This window comes from Notothenia rossii (assembly GCF_949606895.1).
Source record: "Notothenia rossii genome assembly, chromosome: 4".
Lineage (NCBI taxonomy): Eukaryota > Metazoa > Chordata > Actinopteri > Perciformes > Nototheniidae > Notothenia > Notothenia rossii.
In genome coordinates this window covers 1955752-1978085 of record NC_136902.1, presented here as the reverse complement: position 1 = coordinate 1978085, position 22334 = coordinate 1955752, and the positions used below count along the sequence as shown (strand labels likewise).

Here is a 22334-nt window from a genome sequence, read left to right as displayed (position 1 = left end):
ATGCTTCACTTCCAAACACTGACATACCTCAACTCAGCAACAGCGCTAAAGGTACTTGTTAAGACCTTTCACTACGTTATATAACTTAAAGCACTTTACATGTTTTAATGAAACGTTTTAAAACGTCCAGGTAATTACGGTAATGTGTTTTGACCGGTGGGTAATGTTAGCTAGCATTGAAGCTAATGTAGCCTAACTGCCACCTGTTGCCATAGCTACAGCTGATCAGAGAAACGTTTAATCAAATCTAAGTTTATTTATAAGATTCAATTAAAAAAAACACGATTGTCTCTGAGTGGGCTTTACATTATTAACAAACATACACAAAATACATGATAAAAGGACAAGATGAAATGTAGTATACAAAAAAAATACAACGACACTAAAATACGTTAAAAACAACAACATGTAGGACTCAGGAGGACAGACATTGGGTGATCTTAAACCAGCTATAACTATATGCATTTTTAAAGAGCTTTAATAAAAGCATCATGTTACCAAAGCCATGTGAATTAATCATATTCTCAATAATGCTTAACGTTAAGAGGAGTTTAATGTTGACCTTGTGTTGATGTCTGCAGATCACCACTAGATGTCAGTGTGACCTCACATTAAACACATCATTATGGAGCCTCATTTCACACTGAGCATGTTCTCTCTGGTCATTCACACCTAACAGCTGCTTCATAGGACTCCCACATCTACGGGGCTCACTATGGGTCTTTTGTTCCAGATATTGTCGAGGTCGTCAGAACAAATACATTTGTCTCTAATATCAGGCAGCTACAACTTTTCTGCAGCGCGTCGTGCACTTTAATGTATTGTGAACTGAGCTTTTTCAGCTTTACACGACACTGTTCATCACTCCGGTTAAATCCATTCTGCTTCATTCTTTCACTAAAGATTTTTGAAGACCTCCTCGTTCTTGTTCACCTTTTCCTAAAGTTGTGAAATGTTCTCTTCTGCCCGGATATCCAGAAGACGTCTGTGTTTTTCATAGCTCCCCGTAAACAGAACAGGAAAGAGGCAATACTCCGTTACAGGTAAAGGTTTCCCTCAAGTTAAACTAAAAATATATATAATAGGCTACAGTTTGCAAAGTGTTACTATACTCCAAATAGAAGTACAAGCAGAAGTTGAGGGAGTACTCAGATCCTATACTAAAGTATTTATACTAGTTGACGAGGCCATGACGCAACTGAGCAATTCTTAACAAGAGGAACAGCCAGGAGCATGTGAACGAGAACCAGGTAAAGAATACAGGAAAGTCTCAAGGGCTACAGAAAACACATTTTATAGGTGGGTAACTTTTTTTTATGAGCAGTTTCTAATAACTAAGTTACTTCATCTAATTCGGTTCAAGCAACAATGAGGTGCAGAGTATTTGTTTTATAATTGTAACTGTTTTAACTGGACATATTTTCTGTTCCTACCAGCAGGTGGATCAAACAGAAAAACGAATTTGGTGTTTGTTTTTAACCCTATCTGCAGGTTTACTGATTATGAAGAATGAAAAACATTTGTTTTAATAACTTGCAACAGGTCACATGCTTAAAATGTTTCTATTAAATCAGCAACTCCAAAACGTCTGGTCATGATCAAGTCGCTTTATCTTAGTGTTTATGGATTTTTAAACCTATTTTGATATTAGAATGTGCTTTTTATGTTAAAAAAATCATCATCACATTTATTTAAATAAATGTAAATGCTCTGTGCTCAATGTGACAGGCGTTGGTGCCAGACAGTCTGCTAGTGTGTTTGTTTTGTTCACCTCCTGCTCTCTTTACTCTTGGATTAGGGGTAAAGTCCAGGATGGTGATAAGATACCCTTGCTCTCTTCATCTACACGGGCTGATCATTGAGGAGGCACACCCTGAAGAGATCTGTCTCTCCATGGATCATGATCTGATGATGACTGCAGAGCTGAAGTGTACCTTGTTTAACATGTCAACTGTACAATGTGTTATAAGAGGTTTAGGACTTTAGGTGGCACATCTCTTCCTCACGTAGTTCAGCTTTATTTAGGTTTATTGGTCTTTGCCCCCCCCCCCCCGATTTGATTTCTGTATAAACTGTATCGTGGATCTAGGCTGCAGTAGCTCAGTCTGTACAGACGGTGCTTCGTAACGGAGGGGCGCCGGTTTACTACACCTTCATGCATAAATATGGCTTAACATGATTGCAATTAAATACATTTTTGTCAATATGACAACATTTATTTAGCTTTTACTTAGAGATACTGCATATTAAGGAATTAAGAATGTTATACAAAAACTTGCTTGATAATGATCTGATACAAAACAAATCTGGTTTTAATTAAATAATAAATATATATTTTGATTGAGTTCAGTAAACTTTCTATTTGAACATTTTGTTTTTGTGTCCTTTGTGAATTTACTTTTTTTTACGTGTAATTCAAATGTTATCAAATCAAAATAAATCAAAACATTTTTAATAGATGGAGCAGGATATTTTCATGCATGTTTTCAGGATAAATCATTTCTGATAATACTGAAACATGACGTGAGGTGAGTCAATATTTATGAGGTGAAAGCAAAAGAAAACAAGTTTAGGATGATTCTGAAATGTTTTATATATTTGTTGGAACATTTCCAGAGTGATCCATGACGGCACACAGCACGGAGTCACTCACAATGACGGTGAACGGCTCCGACTAAAAAGAGCCTTTTTAAAAACACAGAATATGACAAAACACCAACAATCAAAACTAAATCTGAGCCAGTTCCAATCCCAGTTGTTTAATAACATACTGTACATAAAATAAAAACGTTTATTTCCTCATCTGTGCAAAGATCCCCAAATTCCCTCGAACACCACCACCGCCAAAGTGCATAACTGGAAGAACACTGTATGCTATGCATATCTTCAACACTCACATACTGGAGGTTTTACTAAAGCACAGGACAGTCATTATATGACAACATCCAATGGAATTAGCTTAACGTAACACATGACACCTTACAAACGTGGAAATGTAGTCTCCTCATGCACCTTTTTTATAGAGTCCTTTTTCGCCTAGTATCACTTTTAATAGGCTTATACAGGACTGTCTCAGAAAATTAGAATATTGTGATAAAGTTCTTTATTTTCTGTAATGCAATTTAAAAAAACAAAAATGTCATACATTCTGGATTCATTACAAATCAACTGAAATATTGCAAGCCTTTTATTATTTTAATATTGCTGATTATGGCATACAGCTTAAGAAAACTCAAAAATCCTATCTCAAAAAATTAGAATAGTTCCTCAGACCAAGTAAAAAAAAAAGATTTATAACAGCAAAACACAATCAAACATTTGAAAATGTCCATTAATGCACTCAGTACTTGGTTGGGAATCCTTTTGCACGGATTACTGCATCAATGCGGCGTGGCATGGAGGCAATCAGCCTGTGGCATTGCTGAGGTGTTATGGATGCCCAGGATGCTTCAATAGCGGCCTTTAGCTCATTAGCATTGTTGGGTCTGGTGTCTTTCAGCTTCTTCTTCACAATACCCCACATATTCTCTATGGGGTTCAGGTCAGGGGAATTTGCAGGCCAATCGAGGACAGTAATGCCATGGTCAGTACACCAGTTACTGGTGGTTTTGGCACTGTGGGCAGGTGCCAGATCATGCTGGAAAATGAATTCCTCATCTCCATAGAGCTTTTCAGCAGACGGAAGCATGTAGTGCTCTAAAATCTCTTGGTACACAGCTGCATTTACTCTGGGCTTGATGAAACACAGTGGACCAACACCAGCAGCTGACATGGCTCCCCAAACCATCGCTGACTGTGGGAACTTCACACTGGATTTCAAGCAACTTGGATTTTGCTCCTCTCCAGCCTTTCTCCAGACTCTGGCGCCTTGACTTCCAAATGAAATACAAAACTTGCTTTCGTCTGAAAAGAGGACTTTGGACCACTGTGCAACTGTCCAGTGCTTCTTTTCCTTAGCCCAAGTCAGACGCCTCTTCCGTTGTCTTGAGTTCAGAAGTGGCTTGACCATGGGAATACGGCTATTGTAGCCCATTTCCCGGACACGTCTGTGAACAGTGACTTTTGATACCTGGACTCCAGCTTCAGTCCACTGTCTTTGAAGCTCCCCCAAATTCTGGAAGCGACTCTTCTTCACAATGCTGTTAAGGCTGCGGTCATCTCTCTTGGTTGTGCAGCGTTTCCTGCCACATTTCCCCCTTCCAACAGACTTTTTGTGGATGTGCTTTGAAACTGCACTCTGTGAACAGCTTGCTCTTTGAGAAATTTCTTTTTGTGTCTTACCCTCCTGATGGAGGGTGTCAATGACGGTCCTCTGGACAGCAGTCAGATCAGCAGTCTTCCCCATACTTGTGATTTAGTTTACTGAACCAAGCTGAGTGTTTTTCAAGGCTCAGGAAACCCTTGCAGGTGTTTCGAGTTAATTAGACGATTCAAGTGATTCGTTGAACACCCTACTAGTATACTTTTTCATGATATTCTAATATTTAGAGATAGGATATTTGAGTTTTCTTAAGCTGTATGCCATAATCAGCAATATTAAAATAATAAAAGGCTTGCAATATTTCAGTTGATTTGTAATGAATCCAGAATGTATGACATTTTTGTTTTTTTAATTGCATTACAGAAAATAAAGAACTTTATCACAATATTCTAATTTTCTGAGACAGTCCTGTAATGCAGTCTGTATGAGCTGTTAAAAGTGATACAAAGATTTATGTATTGGAAAAAAATACTTGAGACACAGCAGTCGTTTTCTCACGTAAAGCGAAAAGTACTTTTGTAAATTTGAACCAAACTCGAGAACTCCTTTTCAAGTTGGATCCAGGCCTCGGTCTCTGATGTGAAAGTCTGTACATCTTTCCCTACTTAATGCACTTTGGGCATCTGCACCAACTCAATCAAAAAGGCTAAAGCTAACTTTAAATAAATGTCTCTTACACTCATACTTGTCAACCCTCCCGATTTTCGCGGGAGACTCCCGATTTCATTGCCCTCTCCCGGTTTCCTCCCAGGGTCATGTTTCGCCCGTATTTCTCCCGATTTCTGACAAAATCAGATTTACTCAGGACTATTTCCACTCGGACCTTAATACAGCTTCGCCATCGTTTGGTTTCCATGGTAACACGTCTCTTTAGAAGCGCGCAACTGAAAGTCTGAGAAGGTGAGGCAGATAGTCACAGAAAACAGAATCGACAACTACTCTACTCTCTGCTCACTCCTGCTCCTTTCCAGCCCACACATATGCTCCATCAAGGATGGTGCAACAGGCCGCAAGGCATTACACTTACAACTACAATAAGCATGTTAATGTTAATAAGCATGTTAATGTTAATCTAACAGCTCCGGCGATCCACTAGCACCCCCCCCCCCCCCCCCCCCCACCCGGTCTCAAGGTTGGCAAATTACACTCTAATGTTGGTAATTATCTTTTTGTTTCTTTTTGGACTGACTGATCTATACAGAGGCCACCAGAGGACGCTGCTCTATTCATTTCAGTCCATGACAGCCGTCTGTCTGTTCTGGATTAACAACGTGTCACGTGTTCTGAATTGACCAATCAAAATCGAGTATTCAACTAAACCATGTAATACAAGTCGTGAAATAACTGCACATAATTAACAGGGTTCTTTGTAGTACTTCCATTTACCGACGGTGGGGGCCAGGGATGTGCACAGACATTTTTTTTGGGGGGGGGAGCTCAAGTGAGAAAAAGGGCACTTCCCATAATCATTTATTAATTAATGTAAAACAAAAGGTTAAATGTAGTTGCACATCTCTGACTTACTAAACTGTAGGTATATAGACTTGGAAGCTTGTTATGGTTGGGCTGATTTTAGAAAATTGCCTTTAAGTAGTTTCATCTGAATTGTTGTATTGTTTTATAAATAGTGTTGTATGTAAAATAATCAGGTAGTTTTTGAAAAATAAATTCAGTAGAATAAAAAAAAGGAAGCAATTAGGCAGATAAATAAAAATATACTTGAATAAGTGTAATATAAATGATCCAAATGAAAACTCTACAATGAAATTGAATGTGAAATGACACCCCAGTATAAGTAGACAGGTGCTGCCCTGCTCTCACACAGGTGTTGCTCGTTCAGCTCATTTGGCAAGAAGTCTACAAATGGTGCCACTTCCTGTGTGATCTAGATCATTCAGTCATGGGGACTCAATTCTACCTAGGTGTGATAGTCGTGGTTCTTTTTGCAACGACTGTTGCCAATGCAGGTATGCTTAGCACATGTATGTAAACATCTGCTTTTGTTGGGGAATGTAGGGAAATATATAATAATGATTTGTTTGCAGAAATCAAAGTACAGTGTGAAAAAGACTCCATAAGCATCACATGGACGATCCCCTCGAGGCTGCGGCAATATGCAGCTCGTCACTTCCTCGGAACCTGCATGCCATCTGGGTTTCATGTTCTGCCCAGGGGAGAGGGGAAAGCTGAGTTTAACTACAAACTAGATGACTGCAATTTTAAAAGACTGGTAATGTGACTGCCATGTTTCACCAAAATACCTCTCAGCCTTTTCAATGTCATAATGAGCTTCTTTTTCTTCTTCAGGTGAAAGGGAAGAATCTCATCTACAAAAATGAGCTGACTTTCAGGCCCCAACCGAGGTCGAGTCCTGCAGCTTATGTGTATCCCATCGAGTGCGTTTATCCAAGGTAGGAGTTACTTTCTTATTTAAATTCAAGTTTAAAGCTGATATATTGTTATAAATGTTGTTAATATATTTCAGACCTAAGGGGTGGGTTCCTCCTTTCCTGAACCCGGGGTCAGGTGTGGCCGAAGGCCGAGGAGGGCTGGAGTTCCACATGCTGCTCCTAAATGGTGAGGGCTCATGCGCCCAAAGGCCAAACACTCAAAAAATGCACACTAAGCCGTTTTTACTTTTCCCCTTACAGAACAAATGACAGCGGTAGCGGAGACGAATGTCATCCCCCTGGGCTCCTTCATGCCAATATGGGCAACAGTGGAGCAGAAGTCCCATCAGCCATTGCTGCTGCTCATGGAGGAATGTGTGGCAGCCACTACGCCTGAGCTGCAGGCTAACAGCAATGTGTACCCCATCATTAGAAATAAGGGGTGAGATCCAGTCTCTGATTTCTTTCATTGTTTTCTGGAGTTTAGTCCTTATCGCTGATCTGAATTTCTTCAGGTGTCTCCTGGACAGTGTGAAGGGAAACTCCAGGTTTCTCCCTCGGTACCACTCGTCTGCAATCATCCTCTACCTGCAGTCCTTCAAGTTTGGTCTCGGCGAGGAGGTGAGGGGGTAAATGTAAAGTGCTCTGAAGAATATTTGGTTCCTAGCAAACATGTATGTTTCATGTGCTCCTCAGGTGTACATTCACTGCAAACTGCTCGCATGGGATCCTGAAGTTCTAAGTGAGAGCAAGAAAGCTTGCCACTATGTAAAGGAAAATGAGCGGTAAGGGAAGAGTTTGATTTGTTGGAAGTATGTGAAAATGTTCTGGCCAGCAGTTTAATATGATGAATGCAACTGATGCCATGAGCAACAACAAGTATGCACCATTAGCCAAGGATGCTAGCTTATTTTAGCATAACATATCCAACTTGAAGTAGATCAATACATGTACTTTGATCAGTATTGTGCTTTTATATATCTATGATAAATGATCTCCTGCTAACTAACAAAGTACAGACAACAATTGTGACGAATGATGATTGTAAAATATTTGAGAATAACAATATATTAGTTTTAAAAGGAGGGGCACTCAAATGATTAGCCGACCTAATGAGATTTATGAAATAAAAAAAGCCCTGAGCTTTTGTAAAACGTTCACCTTTTTCTGCACTGTAGATGGAAATATATCTTTTGGTCATTAACTTGATATTTATCATTTTACCAGTTTTAGTTTTTTATAGAAACATCACGCCATTTTATAACGGCTTTTTTCTTCTGTGTATACAAAATGTTTTAAAGCCATGCTGATGTATTTGAGCCTTAACGATTGCTGCCTCCTCAGATGGGAACTCCTGGATGACCCCATGCAGAGCTCCATGTGTGACTGCTGTTCTAGGACCTGCAACACTCGCTCCAAGAGAGGACACGAATGGGGTATCGCTCTCATGCACACTTCTGTGTTGGGACCCCTGATCATAATGGATCCAACGCAACAAAATGCCCACAATGCATCAGAAGTTTCCATTGCTGACCAAGGTTAATGAGTATTTATTTATGGTGTTTCTTTTGAAGTTTTGTTCAAAACTTGCCATAAGACTAACGTTGCTAAACATTTTCTCAACAGGAAGTCCAGTCTAAGATTGGGGAGACTGAAGAGAGGGCGCAGGTGGACGACATCCATATGCAGATTAAAGTAGTCTATAATCTCTGTATAAATAAAACTGTTACCTCCTGTTGAGTATAAAAGGAGTATCTTTACTTCATATGAAGGTCCTACTGTCCTCAACTGTCCATCTGTCCCATCAGTAGAACTTTACTAATTATGTGTGACGTTTGTCATTGAAAGATACTGTCAATTATAATGTAACCTTTAATGGCCATGTGAGTTGGAGTATAGCCCCTGAATTTCTTTCACTTTCCATTTTACATTGAGCTCTGCACATGATATACATTCTGACATTACATACACCAGCAGATTGAAAAGCTATTGGTGATCTGTGTGGGATTACAACTATGGCAATTATTTATGTTGAGCCTAATTTGAAAAGACAATTCTGATCTGAATTTATTTTCTGGGCACTCATGCCTGCAGTTGAATGTAGCATAGTTTACTTTCTGGCCATGATTATAAAATCAATAGGGATGGCCTGCATGGCATGTGTTTATGCAGTTAAAAGATCATAGCAACACAGCTAATATTCAGATGTGTGAGTGTGGATATTTTCTCAATAAATACAACTTAAATGTACCTTTTTCCCTTACCTTGAGTTTCCATTAGGTCAAAGATATCAAAATGACACATTTGAATAGGTCAGGACATCTGATAAAGGAATACTACCTTCCCCCAAATGATCATTTGTTTAGAAATGACTCACCTTTTAATTCTCAAAGAAAGCTTTTTCTTGCATGACTTGACATTGAACAAAAAATCCCAACGTATACATATATTAATGTTAATATATATATAACCAAAACTAAATCAAAACATTAAGACAACCCATGCACGATCATCCTTAAAGTGTTTTAAATAAGAATGGAAGGTAGTCACACAGGATAATAAATTGATTAACAAATGGTGATTTTGTGCTGCTGATGAAGCTGAATCAAAATGAATTGGGTGTAAGGACTAATGTGATTGGATGCTCCCCATGCTGTAATCAGTGTGCGATCTGCTGCAGCTGGGACTGTTGACAGGCACCAGGTGAAATACGTTATCTTGATGAATGCCTCTCAGGAACAAGGTATAAGAACATGCACTGTGTCAGTAGCAAGCATTCGGTCATGATGGTTTCATTTTGTCAAGGTGCACTGCTTCTGAGCCTGGCAGCTGCCATGGCAGTATATGCAGGTAAGACTGGAAACAATTAAATCCATGTTATTATCCTTGACTCAAATATTTGAGTCTGAACTTAATTGATTTGTGTTGCAGACATGAAAGTGGACTGTGGGCCAGATTTTGTGACGCTGATGTGGACAGAAAGCCGACCCCAGGCCGATACGTCGCTTCTCCGTCTGGGTAACTGTTTCCCAACTAGCTTCTCAGCAGGAGAGGCCTACTTCTATGTGGATCTCACTGACTGTAACTTTAGGAGACTGGTATGTGTATATATATTTTAAACCTGCAAGCTGTGAGTCTGCTATATTTCCAACAGCTCTCTCAGGGGGCTCTTTGTCTCTCTAACAGGTCACCGGGGATGCACTGGTGTACAGCAATGATCTGACCTACGTTGCTTCTGCGGATTCTTACAATTTGGCCTTCACCCGCCCAGTCGTCTGTGCATATGAGAGGTTTGTTCTCATACCAACATAAGGTGCTAAAGGGTGACATTACCCTTAACTAACAATTCCAATGTGGCATTTTCATGGCCTGGGAAAGTTCAATTTGTTAATAAGCTTCTCCCTCTCAAAGCCACCAAGCATGGAAGTACGTCCCACACTTGTGATGTCATCAGGTATAAAGTCTGAAGCTGCTATATAGACAATGAATGGGAGACTGATTTAGGGAATCTACAGCCTGTTTCTGTTCTATTCCCAAATTAGCTTTATCTATTGAAGTATTCTCACAGATCATTAACCATTATCTGAAGTCTGGTGCTGTTTCAGACCATTTGCTTAAGTATCACGACAACATCGTGTTTTAAGGCGAGGGATGCGTTTCCATGGAAACGGCATATGGTGAGATCTCAGATTTGGCGTACAGCTATTGAGGCATGGACCGGTGATATACAAGTGAAGATTGGGGGACGATTGGACCGTGTCCATTGGAGTTACAGCGATATCGTGTTTTAGGCGAGGGATGCGTTGCCATAGTAACACCACATTACGTAACATCAGATTTGATGGAGAGCTGTTCAGGGCCACAGTGTTAACCATCATGTGGTGATTGGTGGCGTTCTGAGCATGTCAGTTGGAGTTATGACATCATCATGTTCCATCACACAGGTGTTTGAGCTAACCACGTTATGAACCACCTGTCCTTGAGCCCAGAGATCAAAGGTTTCCATGGTGATGTGCAGTTATCAGTGAGAGGAGAGCCTTTCCATTGTTCTGAATGAGAGATAAACGTGTTGCATGTGAAAGTTGTTGAAGAACCGTAACATATATCTGTGAAATGTCAACGTGTGAAGCATCTCAAGAACCCTTGGAATCTGAAGTGTGCTTTTTTTTTTTTGGGTCAATAATGTGGCATTTTTGGCGACTAACTAAAGGTGTGCGGCTGCTGCTGTGAGGAAAGATGAGCCTGAATGTACAACGTGCTTTAATGGAGCTACGAGATGTTTTTCTACGTTTCTCATGAGAAAGGATGTCTCAGGGTTTGGGAATTATTGCAGGTTTAAAAATATATATATGAAGGTGAATTTCAAGCAGTCCTCCACTCTAGCTGTGACTCAAGCACTCTAGCCTTAACGAGCTGCGCAATACACACTAATGTTAAAATCTGAAGAAGGCCTCTTTACCAAGGTCTGAGCAATGTTTAATATTTCTAAAAGTATGAATCTGATTTGAAAGTTGTTTAATATGAATAATGTCAGAAAGATGTGTAACATTTTAAAGTTGGAATGATGTTTCTGAGTGAAAGTGTGAAGGAACAGTTTGCAGTTGAAGTTGCATGACGATTTTTCAAGTCTAAAGCGTTTCTCCTTTGACTTCCATGTTAAAAATGTGATAAATTATGGGATGTATCTCGGGAATTATGAAAGAGAAGTAATATTTGAACGGAGTTTCTGCGATGTGGGAGAAGAAGACGGACAAAATAACCCGGTGGAATAAGAATAAATAATTTGTCCGTAGAACAAGTAGTAAACAAGCTCGCACTAATAAGTTCAATAGTTTCACTTTGCAGCATTTTCTGTACCCTTCTGCTTTATCTTGTGCAGGCCCAAAGACTGGTATGCTACGATCTATGACCCGGTGTTTAAAACCTACAGTCTAGGAGATCTGCAGTTTAACATTGGCCTGATGAATGGTGGGTAAACAACATGAGAAACTCTCTACGAACGGCAGCTCTCCCTGACTTTTGTAACTTAATGACTCTTCCTCTGTTTACTGCCCTAGACGACTTCTCAGGCCCTGCTGAGTCTACACGCTTTCCTCTGGGCTCCATCATCCCCATCATGGCTAGTGTGGTGCAGAACACCCATCAGCCCTTGCTGCTGCTTCTTGAGGAATGTGTAGCAGCTACCACACCAGAGCTGTACCCTGAAAGCACCATGTACCCTATCATCTCCAATAAAGGGTACTCTCATGGCAATGAGCATTGATTTAAAAACAAAAATAAATAAACGTGTTTTGGTTGAAACCTTGGTTGTAATGCTAATACATTTTCTTTAACCCAACAGATGTCTTTTGGAAAGTGTGTCGTCACGATCAAAATTCGAACCAAGGCAAAAGTCATCGGAGATCCGCCTATCACTTCAGACCTTTACGTTTGCTATGGGAGAAGAGGTACATTGAACTTTACATTTTTCAGATTCAAGGTTTTATTGTGGAAACAGATTAATTGATGCCATGCTATATTTCCCCTCTACTCAACAGGTCTTTATCCACTGCAAACTTTTGGCTTGGGATCCCAATGGTCTTGACAGCACTAAGAAAGCCTGCCACTTTGTCCAAGGGCATGGGTAAAAATAGTACTTTCATATATCAGAATTTGACTTGTAGGTTAATTTGTTTTACATGAGATGACTTATTCAGCTTAAGCCCGGTCTACTGAAGATACAGATGGATCCCATTCATAACTATTCAAACTTTGTGGAGACTTTATTTGGAAGAGTTGAGATGCATTTGAATGATCTTTTCATCCAATCTTCATGAACTCAGTTGGGAGTTGCTGGACAACTTGGCCCAGAGCAATCTTTGTGACTGCTGTGAATCGAAATGCAAGTCAAGGAGGCAGAGGAGTGTTGCGTCAGGTATGAACACAGCTTCTGCTGTATTACACTTGTTTGGTTGACTGGTACTAAAGTATTTATTTTTGCAGAGAACCATGGAATGGTACAAAAAGCAGTCATTGGGCCATTTACCATCATAGACATGAATTCCTGAAGGTAAGGGTTTCGTATTGCAATATACATTTATTCTGAACGGTTATTTTAAACTTTGTTCTCCCAACAGGAATGGATCCATTTCGCTGACTGGTTTCTTCAATCTGAATTTGGTTTTTATTCTTGGTTCTCTTTGCATTTCAGATTGTATGTGGCCAATACAAATAAAATAAAAAATTCCGAACCACTTAATTGAAGTTCTCAAATTATTGGGTTTGACTTGCCTTTTTGTTTGAAATGGTTTAAATTAAGCTTTATTACTGCATCTTGATGACTTTGTCTTATTTCTGGGAACATTTCCAGCTCTGTTCAATGTCATGAACTTTTTTCCTGTCAATTTCCCAGAAATATTGATCACACTAAATCTTTGAAAGCAATATGATTACATTCAACTTTTTGTTCAAATTTCCAAACAAGAACTCTAAAAATACTTGCATGATAAGCATTAACTGTTCATTCTGTATTCTTCAAGCAGGTCAAGGCTAAACTCAGTAATTGTCCAAAGAATATTATGGCTGAACAATAAAGAGAATGGATTCAAAGCTTTTCAGCACTGTACTCAATTGGCCCTTTTGTTGTTGTATGGACTTGTTCCATAAGGTTCAACATGTAATTGTCAAACTCTGTCAATTGCAGACTGATTCTTGGTACATAATGCACTCTATCGCTCCTATTCACCTTAGCTGAAATATGTTGCTGTTTTGGTTCATGACTAAAGAGACGATGATTTAGCCTAATATTTATTGAACTAGGAGAGGAACTGTCTTTTTTGCATCATGGGCGTCGCAGCCATTATATGACACTTTTTGAAATGATTAGTTTTGACCCCCCCCACTTCTACCATGTAGAAAGTCCGTGAATCGGTCTATCCACTCGCCGCACTTTGTAGAGAGCCGTGTCAGTGCTTCACTATCAAATCCATTCCACTTGCTTATTGGAGAGTGGTTTCTTAGCCTGCTTGTTATGTGTTAACAGAGAGGGAGGAGAGAGAGGTTCACATGTGTTTTTAGTTTGATGTATTCATGTATTTGTTTCTGTTCAAGAACCCAAATAGAGTTGTTATAAATAAAACATGTTGTTCAGCCCCCTTGCAATTTGGGATTTTATTTTTGGTTGGTAGAGCTGGTCATTTCAAAAGTAGCTCACCAGCCAAAAAAGTGTGGGCACCCCTGACCTACAATATTCTGCTTGAAAAGGACTTTGCGTGCGATTGCGAACCACAACACTCAGGCTGCGACTCGTTCATGGTTCTGCCAGTCTTAATAATGACTTTCTTCACACTGTGGACAAACAGTTATTTTCAAAGTGCCTGTAGAAACTGGTGCTCATGCACTAAATGCCACGAAGTTCCTTGGTGTTTTTATTTCCTTCACATTCTCAAGGCTTTTTGAGTTGGTCTGCTGTGGGTTGCTTTTGTGCTCCTCGATGGAGACTGGTATGTTTGCTGTAAGAATGACGGCTCTGAGAAACAGGTAGAGTTAGCCTGCAAAGCTGAGGCGAATATCACGGACAACCAGAGAGTCATCATTGAAGAACTGAAAAACTCTTCCCAGGTGAGTGCTTCCACTCTTGATCTACTTTACCAGCATCACTTCCATATTTAAAAAAACAACAGGAATGCAGTTTTGCTGTTATAATATAACCATCTTTCTGTCTTTATCTTTCTTCAGCATTACGGTGGCTTTTGGGCATTTTGTATCCCTATTGTGGCTTTCATCTTGTCATTCTGTGAACGATGCAAATGCTGTGAAAAAGTACCATGTTGTTTCGACAGTAAACATCTGATTGAGGAACTGATATTCACAGAAGAAGAACATGTGCTGGAAGAGGTTTTGATGAAAGCAGTGAAAGAGAAGTTGGCTGAAGAGGTCAAGGAGAAAACCCGAGATAAGCCATGGAGTGAGTATAAAGGGACTGCCAGAGCGCTACGAGGCCTACTGTGTAGAAATACTTTGTTACAAGTAAAACTCCTGCATTCAAAACTTTACTTTGGTTATTTCATATTTTGTTTAGTTTGAATATGCAAAGTAAATAAAGCTGTCGAATAAATGTAAGTACAATACTGGGGGTGTAGAAGTATTAAAGAGTATAAAATATAAATACTCCGAAAAGGTAAAGGTACAGTATGTAGTGACTCTACTTTAAAGAGTCCTCTCCTGCTGATGTTCAGGTATATATCAGTATGTAGTATCTCTACTTTAAAGAGTCCTCTCCTGCTGATGTTCAGGTGTATATCAGTATGTAGTGTCTCTACTTTAAAGAGTCCTCTCCTGCTGATGTTCAGGTGTATCTCAGTATGTAGTATCTCTACTTTAAAGAGTCCTCTCCTGCTGATGTTCAGGTGTATATCAGTATGTAGTGTCTCTACTTTAAAGAGTCCTCTCCTGCTGATGTTCAGGTGTATATCAGTATGTAGTGTCTCTACTTTAAAGAGTCCTCTCCTGCTGATGTTCAGGTGTATATCAGTATGTAGTGACTCTACTTTAAAGAGTCCTCTCCTGCTGATGTTCAGGTGTATATCAGTATGTAGTGTCTCTACTTTAAAGAGTCCTCTCCTGCTGATGTTCAGGTGTATATCAGTATGTAGTGTCTCTACTTTAAAGAGTCCTCTCCTGCTGATGTTCAGGTGTATATCAGTATGTAGTGTCTCTACTTTAAAGAGTCCTCTCCTGCTGATGTTCAGGTGTATATCAGTATGTAGTGTCTCTACTTTAAAGAGTCCTCTCCTGCTGATGTTCAGGTGTATATCAGTATGTAGTGTCTCTACTTTAAAGAGTCCTCTCCTGCTGATGTTCAGGTGTATATCAGTATGTTGTGTACATGCCCCAAATCTTTTTTTAACATTTGAGTGTGAATCTCTCAGCCTTTGAGGGCCCACAGACTCTGTCCCCCCACGGAATCCGCAAATCGTGTAGATGTTACGCTACGTTGCAGACTTTAGGACACTCAAATGCAGAGAGACTCACACACACACACACACACACACACACACACACACACACACACACACACACACACACACACACACACACACACACACACACACACACACACACACACACACACACACACACACACACACACACACACACACACACACACACACACACACACACACTTACTTAAGGACAGGAATAGCAATGATTGATCATCAGAGTTGTCTCTCAAAGCTCTGAAGTTATTTGTCTATCTATCATTTTCATTTTCTTATTATTATTATAGTATTTATATTCTTCAATTGATGTTCAATCCACGTTATTCTAAAGAAAGCTCTCAAAGCTGCAGCGATAAATTATGGAGGAAAATCATTTATTTCATTTTACAATTGACCAGGTTGTCGTAGCACAAATGAAACAGTTCGGCGAAGCGTTTGTTAAATTCTTAATTACACTTTGAAAGTACTTGTATTTAACTGTAGTTTGTTCTTCTCATGCCAACTTCTACTCCACTACATCTCAAAGGTGAACAAATGTTTGTTTAAAAGTCTTGCATTGGAAATGATTAAAAGTACTCCTACTGTTATACTATTTTATATGATATCGTCAAATGATTATTACCTGTCCATTCATATGATTTGACTGTTGGAGTCGGTTGAGGTGGAGCTTCATTTTTTTATATTTTGTATTGAAATGCAAATAATAATAATAATACATTATGAATAAATCTGCTTGTACATTTTTGGATTTGTAAAGATTCTGTAAATAATGAGAAATGCCGTCACACTAACCCAAAGTCTAAAGTTACACTTCCACAATGTTTGTTTTGCAAATCCAATAAAATGATTTGCAGAGACTCAGAGTACCTCCTCCTCCAAAGTATTATCATATTATTATTAGTGTTATCGTTCATCCCTTCCTTGATGTTGAACACATTCAAGAAACTGTTCTAGTTTGCAGTGCCGGACTTATTTATTTGATCATGAGCTTTAAACTTGTCATGGCCATTTCCACTGATCATAATTCCATTGTTGAGGTCTACTAGAATAGATTTATATTGTGCAATTTTCCAAACTCACTTTGGTTTCTCATACAGCATCTCTGTAAACTACGTGTATTCACTGAATTTCACTCTCTGCCTTTAAAGTCCTTATCTTGCGTAATTTACTGTAGCTGAAAGATCATAGAACTGTTTCAAAATGCATTAACTTGTTGGGTCTTATTCCAGTAACACGTGATATAGATCGAATATCGTTTCCTATTTGCTGTAAATCACTTGTTAATATCGGGAAAATGGGTCAAATTCAGAGGTATCCAGAAAAGTCTGGATTCAAACTTGCCGCTGCTTGGTGCTGTGTCGTGACGTCACGTGTGGTTCCGCGAATCCTGGTGAGTTCAGCCCGTCCCAGCATCACACAGTGTAGCATTGCTGGTATAGCCGCATGTCAACTTTGTGTATCAGTGTTTATCTCCGAGTTTGTCTTGTTTTTTCCGGATCATGGTGAAGAGGTGTGTCGTTGGCGGGTGTAGCAACACCAATCGGGATGGTTTTACCGTTCATTTGTTCCCGAAAGAGAAGGTTTTACGGGAGAAATGGGAGCGATTTGTGCGGAACACAAGAAAAAATTGGCAGTGCGCCTGAAACCAGCGTTATTTGTGGGGCACATTTTGTTGTCCCTGATGATTTTGAAGGCTACCAACAATGGAAGATGGGTTTCAAAAAACAGTTGGACATAAGAAAGGGTGCAATTCCATCAATTAGGACAGGTGATTCAACCCCAATGACTTCCTCGCGTTCCGAGGCTGAGCCCCAGGCATCGTCGATATTTCGCGGCAAACGGGAGACAACGCTGTCCGATAGTAAACAGGGTGAAACACAAGTGATGTCAGACTCCTTGGCGGAACCCCTACAAAAGAAACACAGGTCCGATAAAGCTGTGAAAAAACTAACACTGTCCAGGGTGAGTGAACCATCAATTTGAAATTTGTTTATCATTCATATATCCTAATCTAAGTTGTAAACTGGGAGAAACCCAGGTATCATTGAATGACATGGCACTATAGACAGTTTTGCTGGCTCGAACCTATACGGTTCTAGGCCTCTTATTTCTGGTGTAAAAGGCGGCAGAGATCGTTCAGATTCATCGTCACTGCTCGCATCGTCCACACCAAATAATTGTTCTGTCAAATTGTGCCAAATACCCGCGCTATTAGCTTTTTCTTATGCGTAAACATCAACAATATTTGACGCCATTTTTCGTTGTGAACTCTCGCTGGCTGCGCGCATTGGCTGTCGATCCGGACGGCAGCAGGGAGCCAGACAGCGGCAGCCGGGAACCACACGTGACGTCACGAAATGGCCTGCTTCCAGAAGCAAAGTTTTTTTATTGGACCTAATATTTTTCCTTTTTTTACATATTATTCAGTATGAAATAAAGAAACATACATTGACTATCTGTTGCATACACCCCGCAGAAATCAACTGCCAAAAAAAGTTTTTAATGTAAGATAAGGACTTTAACGGCTCGTTGTAGCTCCAGTAGCTCCAGCCCCCACCCTCCCTGTGAGCACAGTGTGCTCTGATTGGTCGGGACGTTGTGAATCGCGCTGAGATCCGTGGAGGTGTGGTTTCCTTGTCTAGCGATACACAGCGAAACAGAGCCAAACTCACCCTGAGCACACACAAAGTCACAGCCGAAGTAAAAACAATAAGTGTGTCTTGATATTGAGTAAGAGAAAGCTTGATAAACGCTGTGAGAATGGGTCTGCAGAGAGAATGGGTCTGCAGAGAGAATGGGTCTGCAGAGAGAATGGGTCTGCGGAGAGAATGGGTCTGCGGAGAGAATGGGTCTGCAGAGAGAATGGGTCTGCAGAAAGAATGGGTCTGCAGAGAGAATGGGTCTGCAGAAAGAATGGGTCTGCAGAGAGAATGGGTCTGCAGAGAGAATGGGTCTGCAGAAAGAATGGGTCTGCAGAGAGAATGGGTCTGCAGAGAGAATGGGTCTGCAGAGAGAATGGGTCTGCAGAGAGAATGGGTCTGCAGAGAGAATGGGTCTGCGGAGAGAATGGGTCTGCGGAGAGAATGGGTCTGCGGAGAGAATGGGTCTGCAGAAAGAATGGGTCTGCAGAGAGAATGGGTCTGCAGAAAGAATGGGTCTGCAGAGAGAATGGGTCTGCAGAGAGAATGGGTCTGCAGAAAGAATGGGTCTGCAGAGAGAATGGGTCTGCAGAGAGAATGGGTCTGCAGAGAGAATGGGTCTGCAGTGAGAATGGGTCTGCAGAGAGAATGGGTCTGCAGAAAGAATGGGTCTGCGGAGAGAATGGGTCTGCGGAGAGAATGGGTCTGCGGAGAGAATGGGTCTGCGGAGAGAATGGGTCTGCGGAGAGAATGGGTCTGCGGAGAGAATGGGTCTGCGGAGAGAATGGGTCTGCGGAGAGAATGGGTCTGCGGAGAGAATGGGTCTGCGGAGAGAATGGGTCTGCAGAGAGAATGGGTCTGCAGAGAGAATGGGTCTGCAGAGAGAATATCGCCGCGATCCCAACTGTCTGTTATCAGCCTGCAGCCAGGGAGGAGAGATCAGCGGAGCTGCATGCACTGAGTGTGTGTGTGAGGAAGTCCGTGGATTGGTCAATTTGGACCAATCCACGGACGTAACGTAACGGCTCCACGGATTGCTCCATTTGGTTCCGGGTAAGGCATGACATCATGCGTACCCGGAAGAATCAATGGACAGTGACGTATCTCCAACGAGGCGTTTTGGGGAGGTATCTTCTGTGTTAGAGTTTTACTCGCTACAGGGTGTACTTTGAGGGTTTTGACTCTGCAGACCGTTCACATGCATAAAAACCTTCATAACACACAAGGGGACGGGTAATAACCGGAAAAGCATGACATGGGACCTTTAAGCTTTAAGGAGGAGGATTTGACCACGGCTGGGGCCTGCTTACCACCTGTCCTGGTTCTGCTGTTGCAGAAGCCTGCTTTCACCCGGGGATACCACGGAGGGACCGGAGCCGCTTTCGCCTGTCCTTTGCTGCTGCGCTGATTTGCTCCAGGAACATCGCGGATACTGTGTGCTGGTCTGGGAAAATGGCCCATATCGGGATTCTGCTGTGCCTGTTAACTGTTTTGGACTATGAGAAGATCTCTAGTCATTCTGAGGAGTCTACTGGATTCAGGTCTGTTCTGCCACCCGCAGTGAGCATCCCCTGCAAAGGTTCGGATGTGTTACACAAACAATAACCGGTTGCCTTGTGACAGACAATCTGCTCCACAAAATATGTTTGTCTTTTCTTTTTTCCTGCGATGATGGTTCTTCAGGACTGCTTCTTAAACTATAATCACTCTCGCAGACTTTTCCGGTGTTTCTAAAGTTGATGACAATGTATGTGTGTCGCTTAAAAGGAAAAGATGCCTGTTTTTCTTGTTATTATTACTGCCCAGTAGTAGTAGTCAGATCGCTACTCCTGCTGATTTTAAAGCTAGGTCTGGGTTGGGTTTCATCCTCTTGAATATGCGCAGTCTGTTAGGTAAACTAGACTTTGTCCGCATCTGGGCGAGCTCGACTGACGCTGACGTCATTGTTTTATCAGAAACATGGCTAGATGAATCTATGTTGGCCTCTGACATCGCCTTAAATGGTTATAACGTGTATCGTACCGACCGGCCTAATAAAGGTGGTGGCGTTGCCATTTATGTTAAGAATAAGTTCAGTGTATCCTCATTAGTTTCCAAATCCATCAGTAAGCAACTTGAATGTTTAGCCTTAAATATAGAAGTGGCAAAGGGTCAACAGGTCATGGTGGTGGGCTGCTAAAGACCCCCCTCAGCTGGCAAGGACTCCTTGTCTTCGCTAGCTAATCTTATATTGCGGCTAGACTAAAGGAAATAGTGCTGCTTGGAGATTTGAACTGGGACTGGTTAACTGCAGTGTCAGAGGATTTTAAAAACCTTTGTATCTCTCTGAATGTTACTCAGATTGTCGACAGTCCTACTCGCCCTAACATTAAGTCCCCAAATAAATCCTCCCTAATTGATCTCATTCTAACTAATGCTCCCTATAAATACTCATCTGTGGGAGTATTAGTGAATGATGTGAGTGATCTCTGTGCTGGAGCCACAATTAGGGACACTAAGGTCCAAAAGGTTAAACCTTGTATTATCATTAAGAGAGACATTAAACACTTTGTGGAGCTGTTTTTTGTTTTTTTTTATCTTGGTTTTATGGAGATCATTGATAGACATGCACCCCTGCGTACATTTAGAGTAAAGGGACGAAACAATCCTTGGTTTTCTGCTGAGCTGTCCCGTCTCCTACATGAGAGAAACAAGGCCTGGGCAAAGGCTAGGAAATCAGGCTCAGAGGTAGAATGGCTGCGTTTTAGCCAGCTAAGGAACAGCTTCACTTCACATCAAAAGTGCTAAGTCTAGGTACTATTTGTCAGTAATCACAGAAAACCTAAATAATCCTAGGAAATGTTGGAAAGCCATAAAATCGTTATCCACCGGTGAGATCCGTAATGAGCTACCTCCGTGCCTCACCACAGCATCTGGCTCTATATCGGACAGGGCCTCCATGTTACATTGCTTTAATGAGCAGTTTGTGTCCTGTGGCTCTCTGTTTGATTCTGTCACTAACTCTGTTTCTGTGAACACTACAGTCTGTGACTCTGAACAATGTGGTCTGGAAAACCCTTTCAGTTTTACTCCTTTTACTGTTGATGTTGTTCATGAAGCCTTTTCTAAGTTAGATCCTAAGAAACCGGCTGGCCCGGAGAACGTAGAACCTTTCTTTTTAAAGATAGCTGCAGATTGTATTGCTCTTCCTCTCACTACTCTCTTTAACCTCTCCCTCAGCACAAATGCAATTCCAAAAGTATGGAAGTCTGTTTATGTCTTGCCTCTACTGAAAGGAGGGGAGGCAACTATTTTAAATAACTATAAATGATCAGTTCTGGCGAAGGTTCTTGAACGCCTAGTGAGTGAACAGGTAAAGGAGTTTTTATGTAAACATGACATCCTGTCTAAACATCAGTCAGGCTTCAGAAAGCAACACAGCACCATCACTGCCACAATGAAAGAGATGAATGACATTAGGAGTATCTTAGATAATAAGCAGAGTTGTGCAGCTCTATTTATTGACCTGTCCAAAGCGTTTGATACCGTCGATCAGGGGTGGGGAACCTTTTTCCTCTCAAGGGCCATTTCAATTTTTTCAACATCCTCCGAGGGCCGTACAAATGATTGACCTCTGATTAAAAATACTAAAAAAACACAGCCCATTCATTTGGCCTTTCTTTCATGCTGTGCAAAGAAAAAGCAACCTCTTAATCCAGATATCTTACCATGACTCGTGTATGCATGCACGTGCACGGTGTGGCATGAGCACCACAACAGAAAGATATGGACACAAGATGTGTGCAAATGTATTTAGTTTCATATCCATGTGGACAAGATTTAAGTGGGGGGGTACCTCACACCCTCTAGGGGGGTCCGGGGGGCATGCTCCCCGGGAAGATTTGTTTTTAAATATTGAAGTTAAAAGCATCATTCTGGTGCACTTTGAGAGCAACATGAAGAGATCTATGGATCCATCTCTCAACACCAAGATGAAACACAACTGGAAGCAGATTTTATTTTTCTTTATGGATATTTTACAAATCGCTCTCCTTTCAAACTGTATTCTTGTTTATTAATAACA

At 40.9% G+C, this 22334-nt stretch overlaps 2 protein-coding genes and 1 long non-coding RNA gene across 3 annotated transcripts; all 3 read left to right on the top strand.

Moving 5' to 3' along the window:
* Nucleotides 1–489: 489 nt before the first annotated feature.
* LOC307035694 lies at nt 490–2371 on the top strand. Its single transcript, XR_013807160.1, has 2 exons — nt 490–1250; nt 1799–2371. It is a non-coding gene; the product is annotated as an uncharacterized lncRNA (long non-coding RNA).
* Nucleotides 2372–6155: 3784 nt separating this feature from the next.
* On the top strand, nt 6156–8901 carry LOC307035652 (zona pellucida sperm-binding protein 3-like). The gene is made up of 9 exons (XM_079675268.1): nt 6156–6228; nt 6307–6491; nt 6569–6672; nt 6747–6838; nt 6913–7093; nt 7167–7272; nt 7348–7436; nt 7996–8189; nt 8278–8901. The coding sequence occupies exons 1-9, from the start codon at nt 6162–6164 to the stop codon at nt 8289–8291; spliced, it is 1032 nt and encodes a 343-aa protein (XP_079531394.1). The 5' UTR covers nt 6156–6161; the 3' UTR covers nt 8292–8901.
* Nucleotides 8902–9815: 914 nt separating this feature from the next.
* LOC307035670 (zona pellucida sperm-binding protein 3-like) lies at nt 9816–12889 on the top strand. Its single transcript, XM_079675295.1, has 8 exons — nt 9816–9941; nt 11531–11619; nt 11709–11889; nt 11993–12098; nt 12189–12274; nt 12474–12565; nt 12634–12700; nt 12768–12889. Exons 2-7 carry the CDS (start codon nt 11613–11615, stop codon nt 12696–12698), a joined length of 537 nt encoding a protein of 178 aa, XP_079531421.1. The 5' UTR covers nt 9816–9941; nt 11531–11612; the 3' UTR covers nt 12699–12700; nt 12768–12889.
* The last annotated feature ends 9445 nt before the right edge of the window (nt 12890–22334 follow it).

What these genes read in the sequence shown, in the direction of transcription:
- LOC307035652 (XM_079675268.1), top strand. Translation starts at nt 6,162, where the DNA reads ATGGGGACTCAATTCTACCTAGGTGTGATAGTCGTGGTTCTTTTTGCA. An exon ending in ATCGAGTGCGTTTATCCAAG is followed by an intron (nt 6,673 to 6,746) that starts GTAGGAGTTACT and finishes AATATATTTCAG; the next exon opens with ACCTAAGGGGTGGGTTCCTC. An exon ending in CCACATGCTGCTCCTAAATG is followed by an intron (nt 6,839 to 6,912) that starts GTGAGGGCTCAT and finishes TTCCCCTTACAG; the next exon opens with AACAAATGACAGCGGTAGCG.
- LOC307035670 (XM_079675295.1), top strand. An exon ending in CCTATCATCTCCAATAAAGG is followed by an intron (nt 11,890 to 11,992) that starts GTACTCTCATGG and finishes TTAACCCAACAG; the next exon opens with ATGTCTTTTGGAAAGTGTGT. An exon ending in CACTTTGTCCAAGGGCATGG is followed by an intron (nt 12,275 to 12,473) that starts GTAAAAATAGTA and finishes TCATGAACTCAG; the next exon opens with TTGGGAGTTGCTGGACAACT.